General features: G+C 36.6%; 1 protein-coding gene across 12 annotated transcripts in view; it reads right to left on the bottom strand.

Moving 5' to 3' along the window:
• Nucleotides 1-13,395, bottom strand: part of Dlg2 (discs, large homolog 2 (Drosophila)) — a 1,924,417-nt gene that overhangs the window by 571,438 nt on the left and 1,339,584 nt on the right. For all 12 annotated transcript variants that reach the window (XM_013511774.1, XM_013511776.1, XM_005379786.2 and 9 more), the window contains one exon: nt 10,815-10,939. In XM_013511774.1, the coding sequence (XP_013367228.1) occupies nt 10,815-10,939 (125 nt within the window). The remainder of the gene's footprint in view (nt 1-10,814; nt 10,940-13,395) is intronic.

Genomic DNA, 13,395 nt, shown 5'->3' with positions numbered 1-13,395 from the left:
CTGAGATAATGACCATTGAAGAACTTATTCATGTTTTAGCAGATATTAAACATTCAACACAGACAGGAACAGAGAAAGAGCTAATAATTCATTCTTCAATTTATGGTCTTCTGAAAGGAAGAATGGCTTTTTTTATGTTCTACCTTTCTCTTTAGTAATTTGTTATTAAATCAGACTATAATAATTAAAGGAGTTAGTGGAAGGAAAGAATAGAAGGAAAATCATGCCATCATTTTCATTATTCATGGCATTTGTATGTTATGAATTTTATGGCCCTGGTATTTGTGTTCTAAATAACAGACTAACATAACCAAAAATTATTTGGCTAAATTCACCTAATGCCAAGTTTTTCAAATATCAATTCTAGGTCACTAGACTGAGGATGATTTATAAGTTGTCTTAGCTTAGTCAATGGTGTAACAGTGACACAAATGGCACTATCTCTCCCGAACCTAACTTATTCCAGTAAAGGTTGTTCTCAATGTAATCAGCTTTACTATAAAAGAAAATTTCTGGTCTATATGAGAAACTTTATAAAAGCAAAAAACTCTACCAAAATATACATCTAGGCATTTAATTTTTTGAGGACTTAAATCTCTCTCTCTCTCTCTCCTTCCCCCCATATATATTTCTCTCATCATACTTCTAGCTAACATTTAAAAGAATAAGGCTCTCTAATGTCCCTAATGACATGGAGAATCTGCAAGGCCATGGTGATGTACTCACCTAGGATTTGTTCTTTGCCACCCTAACAGATACTCTCTGGAATTCCTTCACCAAAGGACGGTAATAAGCTCCAGCGGCGAGTGGACCTCTTTCTCAAATTCATGGCCCAGGGGTTAATTGTACAGGCTTTATACACAATCCTATGCTCAAAACTGCCAAACACCAACTATTGGAAGACGTGGATGAAGCTTGGGTGTGCAAGTTGTAGTGTCAGAGACACAAACTCAGAGCCTCTTATGGTACAGGAAGAAGCTCAGGCTAGGAAAACAAGCGTGCAGAGGTGCTCTGGCCTGGGGCCTGAGGTAACCTCTTCCTGTCCTAAAATTTTGTAAAGTACAACTCTGAGGAGTTTAACAAATCTAATGTCTCATGAGGCTTTCCAGGTTCAGCTTCCTCGGGGAACCTAAAGGATAACGTGTTTTCTGAGGTGGAGAGGACGGTAGGAGCAGGGGAGAGAGGGTACCTTGTGAACAAAGATTTCCTGGCTTGGACTCACTCCAGTGATATATGAGAGTTCCTTCTACTATTGCTACTGTGTTTTCCAAAGTCAGGATGAGCCTATAGTTTACCATCTTCAGCCTCAGTAACTATTACTTAGTGATAGTGACTCTCCCTAACCAGACTTCATTCAGGTCCCCTCAGCCCCTGCCCTGTCAGGCTTTGACCTTGGGCTTCAGTGCCCATCCTTGTCAGGCCTGCTTTGCTCAGTTTTAAAAGAATCCTGCTAAGTCAGTTTAGAAAGAACCTCTCACCCTTGATATCTGATCACCCTGGCCTGCCTCAGCAATAATCCTGTTCTGTCAGTTTAGCAAGAATCTCTCTTTACCCTGATGTTTCTTCTTAGTAGTTTTCCATCTACTGAATTTGATCCTGCTTCTTACTTCTAAATCCCCACTTCCCCAGGTTGTCTTTAGAATTGAGCTCTTTTCTATACTGAGGTTTCACTTCCTCTGCTGCAACAGCTACTAAAAAAAAAAAAATCCCATTTTACTATTTTAACTACTGCCACACTCTGCTTTTGTTGTTTTTGACAGTAGCACTAACACCTTTATGGCTTTGCATTTGACTAGTAAGCCAATTTGCAGTGACCTGACGCTAGCACAAAACTTTGCGTACTATTAGGCTTTTCTAAATAATGATATAATTTATAACTGCTCAGGAAAACCAGTTCTTGAAAATAATCAGGACGACCTTTGAATTAGGAATCAGCAGATAATTTGAGTGTCTTTTTTCCCTTCCCCTTACCATTTTGTTTTGGTCTAGATCACAAATAGCTATTTGCTCTAATCAATACCAAATGTATTTTCAGAATATTAGAATGACAGTACGTTTTCTTGAAAGTCTCCTAGAAGTAAATAAAAACAAATGTCTTATCTGCATTTAAAACGGCAATTGGTTCTTTTGTACAAAAATGTAAGAAGGAATAGATCTTCTCAGAACTGTAAATTCAGTCAAAGAGTCAATGTTTTGGTCATGGTAATAGCACTCTGAACTTTTCAGGGTGCCTAAAATTGTGAGATGATTAGAATACAATTTTAAAACTAGGAATTTCCAAAGGTCTTTTGCAATGCTCATTTTATGGAAAAAGATGCTAAGGTTGAGGAGGATCTGTCAGCTAGTTAGGCACAGAGGTCCCCAAATCTGTTGCCTTCACTAGAGAAGGGCAATGTTTCTCGCTGACTCTCAGTGAGAGCTGGAATTTTAGGTCTACACCTAGACTCAGTGCCAGAAATTGCTCCCTGCTCACAGGAGTTAGGATTACATCAGAACTCTAGAGCCAAATGGAACCAACCTTAAGTGATATGAACTTCATATCTACGTTTTATCAATCCTGTCATTCCTCTGTAAAGAATCAATTATTCTGTTTTTATATAAACAGAATAATATAAAACAGTCTGAATTAACCCTAAATTTCAAAGTGATTCAGTAACTTATTTATAGCTTTTGAAAACAGAAATGTTAGCAGATAATTTGTATAGAGTGCTGATATTTTAGTAGCTGGGATATAAGGTCAAATATCTGTTTAGGTGATCAGGACATGGAAGGTTGGTATAATTCCACTTTTTAAAAGGTTACTTGCACCAGATAGGCATGGAGCCCCAGATCAAAGATGTTCTCTACTTAGTGAATGGATTCGAGAACTTGGTGAACAGATTTAGAAACTTCAGATAATTATATGAGTATCTTCTGGTAATCTGAACAACTAATTTGAAGAAAACAATATGCACTATAACAACCATTGGTGAATTCCTACCATCTTATCTAGTGAAACGTTGTATCATTTCTAATGTTTCTTTTGTTTTTATTTTTTATTCTCTTTAATGGTTTGATAAATCTTGCATTCTTTTTAAATTTTATTTTAAAGAAAATAGTACAAAAAAAGAAAAATAGCAAAATACAATCTTGCATTCTTATATCTTGTAATCTGAGCAAATTCACTAATGATAACAATATGTAATATAACAACTATTGTTAATTCCTAACATCTTGTTCAGAAATCCTACATCATTTTGTTTCTGCTTTGTTTTGTTTCTGTTTACACTGTTGGTATTTTGCTATTGTTTTTTTTATTATTCTCTTTAAAATAAACAAAAATATGAAGACCTTGTGAGCTTTTTGAAACCAAGTGGGCAAAGTCCTTCAGATTCATAGGTAGGAATTGCCAGAAAAGAATCATGGAGTACTTTTTGTAGCAGTTTAGTAAACCATAATTCATACATTTAAAAAATTTGTCATTTTAAAGTTTATAATTGAGTGATTTTTTTAGTATCTCCAGAGTTGTGCAGTCAGTGCTATCTGATTTTAGAACATTTTCATCATCACTGAAAGAAACCTCACATCCATTTGAAGCCTCTGGCAATGACCAAACCATTTTTACCTAGGAGGATTTCTCTATTTTAGGATTTCACATAGATAAAATTGACAGCATTGGCCTTTTGTATCTGGCTTCTTTAGTTTAGCATAGTATTTTCAAGTTTCATCAATGTTACAGGTTTTATTAGTACTTCATCACTTTTAGGGATAATTAATATTCCATCCTATAGATATACTATAATTTATATATCAGTTTATCTATTGATGGACATTTGAAGTTTTTCTTTCCATTTCTTGGCTATTATAAATAATTTTGCTACAGATATGAATGTACACAGAATAGCATGGACATGTGTTTTTAAAGAGAGTTTCATATTTCTAGCTCAATTTAAGGCTATGATCCATTTTGATTTAATTTTTGCATATGGTGTAAAGTAGGGGGCCAACTTTATCCTTACATCTAGATATCTGGAAATGCTGAAACACTTTTCTGGGAAGACAAAACAAAAGAGAACATATTTGCCACAATCACATTTCAGTTAAATCACAGAGTGCTTTTTGTTATCTAAATATATAGCAGTTGACCAAAATAGAAAAGTTCCTAGATGTACCTTTCTGGCCCTGAAAGACTAGTGATGGGTGCCTGATGTTCTACACTTGATCTTAGCCAAAAGGCCGAGAAGCGATGGGTGCCTGATGTTCTACTAGATATGCAGCTGACATTACCCTTTGTTAGAAAATTTCTTGCATAGTCTCAAACTGTTGAAGACTTGCCATTGCCAGTCACCATAGCAGCACTTCATACAAGATATTCTTCTTGGCCAAGTAGGTTTGCTACATAGTTAATGATGATAATGTGAGTAAGAGGAAACCAAAGGAGAGAACACTGTGTCTCTGTACCCCACTTCATTCTCATGGGCAAAGGTGAAAGGAGATAAACCATAACAATGAGTCCTCTTAGATCCCAACTAATCTTTCTAAGGAGGACGCTGGTGCCATTCACATGAGTCCTCTTCTTGCTCAGAGCAATAACTGGACTTATGTCCTTATTTGGCCCCCAAACAACAATGAAACAAATGTTTACATAGCTGAAAAGCACTAAACATCTCCACGTTTCAGTGAAAAATTTAGCATGATCAGTCATTTGAATGGCATAACAATTAGGTTACAGTGGAAAGTGACAGGTTGGTCATGGTGATTCATGAGGCTTTCTTTGCAATTACCTAAATTCTTCAGAGTTCAAGATGGAAAGGAACACTAAGAATTTAGTACTCTTAAGACTTTAGCAATCTTTTACATTATTTTGCTTACTGGAAATCTTTTATCTCTTTAAATCACCTGAAAGTGGCTTTTTAGGAGGTTTCATACTGTGATGCTTGGAAGTTGCCCTTTTCCTTCATGGGGCTTCTCATTTGCACAGGAAAAAAAAAATAAATTTAGGATTGTTGTCTCTAATTGCAACTTATGTGATGGTTTATTTCCTGATGAGAACTAATCTTTTTCTTCTTCCTTTTCCCTGCTTCCTGTTTCCTTTCATCTTCTTCCCTCTCTTTTCTTTTTTTTTATAATTCATTAGTGAGTTAATTGATAAACTTAATGAAATGAGTGGTGACCAGACAGTCAAAAGAATAATGTTGTTGCTTATATACAGGGAATGTGTTCTTGAAATATTGGTCTTTGACTTTTCAACTTGTCAGTGTAATCAAACCTCAGTATAGTCAATATAACTCTTGTTTGGCATGAATATGTATGCTTCTTTGGCTTTTATAAGGACAAAGCCAACTTTACCTGTAAGCAGAAGTAATAAATGGAGCAATGCCCTTAGAGAAAACAAAGCGTTTTTTTTTTTTTTTTTTTTCTATCTTATCTGAGAGTAGAAATGAGGGTGTTGAGAGTGAGAAGATTAAATTGTGGCAGTTGTCAGGAAACTGGCAAGCAGCCATTTCTTCTGCCTGCTTCTACTTTTTGCCTCTGTGCTGTGGATGGGTTTAATAAACGCACGGTTGTGTAAAATGTCATCGTTGCATTGCAGAAAGGAGGACGTTATATGCTAGCTCTTTCTCAGGATGACATATCAATATTGGTCGAAGGCAATCTAGGGATTGCAAGCTGCACAGAGGGAATGTTTATGATTTAGACAGAGTAGAAATAAGAATCATTCTTCAAAACATGGAAATATATCTAATTTTCTTTGAAAGGAAAACCATATTCTTTCCAAAATGTTCCTATTTTTAGATAAATAATGCTATTGAATTCTAGTGATTACTTTTAGAAAACAAAATGCAAATGACTTGTAATATTTTCTAAAGGTTCTATTTCTTTGATCACCTTGATCAAACAAATGCAAAAGAAGGAAAAAAATATGCCATTGCATATCTTAGAAAATAGCCCCAAATTATGTATGTATAAATTACTAATAGTGCACTGTAAAATAGCCTTTCTCCAATGTTATTGGTGAAAGCAAGGGATTATCCAGGGATATCATTACTTGATCTATGAGTCTCTTATTTCAGATTGACTTTGGTGTCATGGTGCCTGTCCCTTCCCTTTTTTCCAGTTACCTATGTTTTTAGTTGAAATTCTCTGAGTAGCTCTGAACAGGGCTCCTCTATTCAGCCATCAGGAATATGATTACTGAGGGCTATTTTTGGATTTTGCCTATCATAGTGCCCGTCCAAGGATGTCACAGACTCATGGCTCAGGTTCAGCATTCTGCTAAGTGTCTACTTCTGCAGACACCTGAGCTTTGTTGAGGGGCTCACATTTCACCCAGGTCCTTTACACCCACCCTTACATATAATCTTTCTCATAGGTTCCTGATTCGTACTCTTTTATCTCCAGTGTATCAGCAAGGCAGCTAGACAACAGACAACTTACAAAGAAGTCCAAGGTCACGTAGGGAGGAAGTAGAACTTGAAGTCCAGGTCCATGAACTCCAAGTATTATGCTTTTCTCCTCCTCCTTCTCTTTTTTGTGACAACCACTGGAGCTCAGCTTGGAGTCTGGTCTATTTAGGGAGAAAGTCACTTCTCACTTTGTGTCATAATCCTACACCCTCTTCTTTATTTTCAGAACAATTTAGCATACACAAAAAAGCTCTTCGTGATGACTCCAGAATTCTTAGAATGATGTATGAATTCATGCTCTATTGCTGCCTGGAAAATTACCACAAATTTAGTAGTTTAAAGGAACACCCATTTATATTTTTAAAATGGTCCTTAATTCTATATCAAAGTATGACCAAAAGGAAAACAGGTGTGAAAAAATAGGAACAGGAAGATTAGGGAAGGATACAGAAGGTCAAAGGAGACTGAATCTAGTATATAAGAGATGAAGGGAAAGGGAATAGAAAAGACAAATAGAAGAAAGGGAAGGCAGGTTACTGAGAGGGGAGATAATGAGGAAAGGTAAATTTTATTGGGCACCTGCTATATGTGTGACAGAGCTGGGTCCTCACTGAATCCTTAGAGTAACTCGTTAACATAGGGTTATTTTTTACCACCATTTTACATATGAGAAAATGGTGACTAAGAGGGTTTAACTTATACAAGGTCATTTATGTTAGTATACGGACATTAAAATTTATACCTTCCTAGAGTTTATTATACTGTCTGCTCCCCTACCCTCAAGGACTAATAGTGAGATTAAGAAATACTCATGAGACTTTACTAATTTTGCCTCAGCCACTATTCCTATCACACTGAGGCAAGATTTGGGTTGGCTTAGCTGGGCCTGAGTACTACATCTATGACTGTAAATTATGAAATGTCAACTTGAACATATTAAGAAATGCCTAGCAGATTAGTGGAGTCCAGTTTTAGGTGTGTCTGTGGATGACTGACGCATAGCCCAGCAAACTGAGAGGAGAAGACATTCCCCACAGAGAAGGAGCATCAAGCAGTGAAGCAGAAAAGGGAAAGAAGAAGGAAGTGTGTCTATTTCTGAAGAGTTCTGGTCTTCCCTGTCACCTTTGGATATTGGTCTACACTTTCTCTGCCTTCCAACCCTGGCTTGCAGTGGTGGCTCTGCAGGGAACTTCCAGGCCCTTTTGTCTTTGCACAACTGCTGCATCCTTAAACCCTTTTGTTCTGCAGCTCCCATCTTCTTGGGCTGAGCTGCTCTGGGGTCCTCTAGCTGTCCAACATGCAGTTGGCCACTGTTGATTCTTCTACCTCTGACCCTGTGAGCCTAGCTACAAAGAATCCCCTTACATAATTGTACAAATATTTTATTTTGATTCTGTTTCCCTAGAGAACACTAACTAGTATACTATGTATTCATGCTGATATAGAATGTTCATTATTTGAGTCATGGTATTTGGATTCTAGCTAAAATAGATCTCCAAATGTGCTGTCTTGGGATGTTACTCTTCTGAAGCTCAGTATCTCCTCTGTATTGTAGGCATTGAGCTAGATCACAGGGCAAGTTCTTAGAATCTTTTTTTTTTTTGGTTTTTCTCCAGTACCGGGAACTGAACTCACGACCTTGCACTTGCCAGGCAGGTGCTTTTGCTGCTGAGCTAAATCCCCAGCCCCCTTAAAATCTTTATTTAATGTCATGATGCCACACTTTCATCTAATTGTCATTCCTGAACACTTAGATGTTCCCAAGTCATTCAACTACATGGCAGAAAGCAGTAAGGTGGGGAACAATCTTAGCAGTACTATCTAGGATCTACCAAAATAAAGTGGAGATTCAAAAGCTATCCATGCAATGCCAAGAAGTTATAAAGTGAATTGAAGAGTAGGTATATTTTATTGCTTCTGTTAGGATCACTGCACAGAAATTCACAGGATTTTTCATCATATAACCCTAGCAGGTGGTATGCATATCCAGGAAGCAAAATTGAAGATCAATGGATAGAGGTCAGCATGAAGGAAATTGTGACTAAGTAGAAAATTAACAACATCCCACACATAATAAGAGCTCAGTAAATGTTAACTCTCATCATTATTTGTCTTTACAACCATCAAAGGAAGCATCCAGGACAGCAGAGATTCCTTTGACCATACAAGCACGGGATTGTCACCCATGTTTGCAGAAAAAGATGAGTGACATTCTCAGAGATGTCATTTTTTTAACTGTAGAACAGCCAGGTAACATCAAATCTCTTCTATCCTAAGCCTAGAGCCAGCATTTGCTAAGGAATGGTGAGTTCCCCACATGCGTAAAGAGAGTAGTTCCAAATGATGACGGTAGTCTATCCACTTCTGCATTATGCCCCAACAAGTCGATTTCTGTACTTTAAAAGTGGAGTTTCTATAAACGTGGTTAGACATTAGCAAATGTACTACCCCCAACTTAGCATCTATTTCAAAGCTCTCTGTCTTCAATGTGAGTACTTCCACATGCTAAATTATTTAGTCACCTCAACTTGGAAATTGGATTGCCAAAGAGCATGCTTCCTGTGGAAGTGCCTTTTTTATCGACAGGAGATAAACAAGTACCTGAGAAAACAATGTGATTCTCCTCAGTGAGCTGCAAATATGCAGCTGCAAACCATAATTGCTGCCTCATGAGTAGATAGAGCATCAGTGTCTTCGGGTGCTTCAGAAGAAAAGCACCAAACTAGATTAATCATGCTTTATGAAAACAGCCTAAAGCAGGGCTGGGAGGTCTACATTTCTGTCACTTGAGTCACATTCCTCAGTGCAACTCCAGGTAAACTAAAGTCATTGTAACTTACAGGATTTTGGTGTAAGTCTGACAAAGCTTCCTCTTGACCAAAAGGACTTACATTCTTCTGAGCCCTCTGCTTTACTATGCCTTAAACTTGGGCTCTTCAAGCACATTTAGTGCAGTTTTAGCAAGAATCCTCCTGAGTCTGTTTAAGTAACATCCTCATCCTATTATTGGTCTCTGATCGATTTTCTCACACTGCACCCTCATTGTCTTATCACCATGGCCTGTCTTAAGCAAGAAACTTATCAAATCCTTTTAGTCAAAATCCCTTTTATTTTTGATATTTTCTCCTAATAATTTTCTGCCCACTGACCCCAACGCCTTTCCTTGGCCATCGGCCCTACTTGTTCTTATACTCAGAGCCATGTGCTTACTCTCTGTCCCCCTCTGCAAACTCTGCTGGGCAGTACTCCCTCTTGAAGAATGTCCTGCTTATGGTCTTGAGTGTCAAGAGTAACTTATTTAGCACAACTTCTCTATCCTCCTGTGCATTTATCCTCCTTTCTCTTCTCTACTTATTTATATTCATTCAAAAACTAATCCACTTAGCAAAAATGTATTGAGCCACATGTCTCTACATATTGAGAGATTTAAAATGATATTTAAAATCTAGGAGGAGTGTTAAAATGGCGTTAGGTACATCATTATCCCCAGGTGAGTCTCTGACATATTTTTTTTTAGTCAGTGTTTTACATCTCTAATAGCATTTTCGATTGTTTATTAACTGGCCCATCTGGATGACTCTGATTTTCCCAAATAATATTTTGGTTTTTTTTAAGAGAGGAGCCTGGTTCAAGCTGATGCTACTCTACTACCTAACAGTATCTGGTTCTACTCTACCCACTTAAACTCACCACATAGTCTGTTTCTAAGTCAAGATATATTTCCTTTTTTTTCCTCTGGGACAATTTGTTTTTTCTCTGTGTTCCAGCTCAGATTTATAAGATTATTGAGCTCTTAGTTATCTTTTAATACTCAGACTGGAATCATCCTGTGAAATAATCTCTCTTCTCCCCATTTCTCTCTCTCCTTCCCTCCCCATCCTTCTCAACATCTAGTGAAAGCCCTACAAATGGTTGCTAAACCCATTAATAATATGTTGTCGGGGCTGGGGATTTAGCTCAGCGCAAAAGCGCCTGCCTGGCAGGCGCAAGGTCATGAGTTCGGTTCCCGGTACCGGAGAAAAACAAAACAAAACAAAACAAAACAAAAAATGTTGTCTATAACACTGCATTATCGTCTGATACTGCTTTGAATGCATTGTTTGTATATTTTATATTTGCTCATTAATTCGTATTATTATTCTTTCCAACCAAACTGAAGGGCCCATGAGAACAAAAGATATGCCTGCATTTCCTCCTCAAAGTTGCTCTTCCAGTGTCACATGTGGTAGCTTTCAAACGACACAAATTAATACTAGCTGAAATTCAGGAAGTAGCAAGAAATCTGTGAAGTTGCAGCAGAATGCTTGCTTCCACAACCTTCTCCTTCAAGTTCAGAAATGTTGCATAACTTTTTCTTCGAAGGTCCGAATGGATCTCATTGAAGCAGTAGATCAATTGGCAAATAATTCTAATGTTTCAGATCTTTACCTGAGTCTGCCATCCTCTGCTGCAGCACCTCCCGGTATAATCTTTGTAATAAATATGCCAGGGTCATCTCCAATGTGGGGATTATCTGTCCCTCCAGCAATACTGAATCCCAGGCCAGAATTCCCCTGTAGAAATAATAAGCAGATATTAAATGATGTGGTTGTCACCTAAAACCTAGTTTCCCTTGCACGCTGTTATCATATTACTACTCAAATGGAAATCGGGTGCTAACTGTCTTGTAAGCAAAGTCATAAAGTGCACAGTCAGCAGACAGGAAGGTCAAGAAAAACACTCCTCGATCTCTCTGCACTGTAAGAATTCAAGGGTAACTACATTTTTCTTTAAAAATGACTTCTTAAAAAAATAAAAATGACTTCTTTATGTAGCAATTAAAATGATCACTATGAATTAGAAGATAAAGGCTTACAAATTGTGTAATGTGAAAATAATGCAGAGTCCTTAGAGAGTCAGCTGTAAAAATAGTACAGTCATATATAAAAATTAATGGAAAGCAATGAGTTAGGTGAAAATATTGACTTGCTAGAATACTGCAGTTTGGGTGTTTTCATTTTGTTATTTCTAATTTTGTTTTTTCTAATGTGGATTATCCATCAAATAAATGTGTCCTTATGAAATGTAACATGTGTTGGCTTCTGAAGGTGGGAATCATAATACATGCAATCATAATACATGCAAGATAGTTTCAATAATAAACAAGGCTTTCATTTTCAGTGGCAATAAACAAAGCATGCAATAATTTGTTCTGTAAATCTGAGTAGTTTATATTCCAATAAACCTTGCATATCTCTGTATATTATAGTAATTGACATCCACCATACACATATCCTCCCAAATTTCTATTTAAAGCATAATTAAATCCTCTTAAAATTCACAGATCATTTTATTTATTCTTTGTTTATATATACTCTCTTAATCTCGAGCTTCATGTTTCCATAAGTGTGTTCTGATATTATTTTCAATTCACATTGTATTTCAAGCTGTTTCTCTATAGCAAGATAACATTTTAATTATCCATTTTAGATTGCTAAATAATTTTTCACTAGGTCCCATACCATCATTTAAGTGGTCTCCTGTCACTGGATATTTCATTTTGCTATATATTCTTACAATAAATTTCACTTGCTAAATTTATGATTACTTGATGAAGTTCTACTCAAGTAAAAGAGAAGACTAGGAATGTAATATTTAATCTTGAGAAGTTAATCAGAGTGCTCAGTCACAAAAATTTCAATGTCAAGATAAAATCAACTATAACTTGATAGTTGTATACTGTAAATGTCAGGGTAATGTTCAGCAATTTTTTTAGTAAGTGAATTAATAAAGCTGAACTCCAGTGTATTACTTCCACAATTGTGTATTTATGTTGAAAGGTTAAAATTAATAATTAAGACATACCAACTAAAATCTCATATTTCTGACTTTTTAACTCGATTTGTCTTCAAGAAATTATTAAGCTCATTGAACAGATATTACTTATTAACAACCATGTAATCATTTGCTTATTTAATATTTATTACACACCGCTCTGTGCCTGGCACTAGACTAAGCCCTAGAACTACAAAAGTGAATATTTCAACTTATAAGGCAGAAGGGAAGTGCAAAGTGTAGAAATGGCTAAGAGAACCAAATACAGTGACTTCGTGCCATAGAAGGAGGAATGCAGTAACAGGAGGGATTCATATTAAAACCCCGACGCAAGAAAAATTATGCCAGGGCCAATAAACAGACAATAAAGCTAGAACAAAGAAAATAAGAAAGAAAAGTGGATGGGACGAATCTTAATCATGCTGATCATGAGAACAGGATCTCTAGGAAGCCACTGTGGGGTCATGAGCTCCTACTGACACCAGGTAACTACATCAGCACTGGTTGACTATGGGACTGACCCTAATCTAAGGCCATAAGACATTAAGACTAGATGAGTTGGAGTTCCAAGCACAGCAGTAAAGGCTGTGATAGTCTGCTGTCTGGTGATGAACATGTTTCACATACTACATAAGCTCAATTACATGGTCAAGTATGTAGTCATGAAGAGAGTCAATACATGATTTATGAGGCAATTTCCTAAGATACAGTGGTTTTGGGGGGAAGTGGGATGGGAAGATGAGTATCTCCAAAACATCAACAAGAGCACATTGGCCTTACTCAGGGATTATAATCTTTTGGTTAATGGAAGTAGGGAAGAAAGTAAGCTGAGATTGGAAAATACCCAAATACTTTCTTCAGATATTATCAATATATATGAAAAGAGTATGCAAAATTCTGTTATTTCAACAAGATGTTAATGATCTAGCACTTAAATTTATCTCATTTTAATTTCATACAAGAGCCTCTATGAACATTGAATAAAAAAGCTGGCTTTTTTTTCTGCACAAACTACCCTATAACATCTCTGGGCCTTTTCTTATGCTATTTTCTCTATCAGAAACCTCTCACCTCTTACTTGACTAGCTCAGTTCTTCACAAATTCTAAGATATAGCTCAGATAGCATTGGCTCTAGGTAATATTTTGTAAATTGTAATTACACATTCATGTAGTATACAAATTGGTGGCATGATT

Source organism: Chinchilla lanigera, unplaced genomic scaffold (genome assembly GCF_000276665.1).
Source record: "Chinchilla lanigera isolate Chin_1 unplaced genomic scaffold, ChiLan1.0 scaffold00013, whole genome shotgun sequence".
Classification (NCBI taxonomy): domain Eukaryota; kingdom Metazoa; phylum Chordata; class Mammalia; order Rodentia; family Chinchillidae; genus Chinchilla; species Chinchilla lanigera.
Note: the sequence above shows the minus strand (reverse complement) of the source record. Positions and strands in the feature narration are given on the sequence as shown.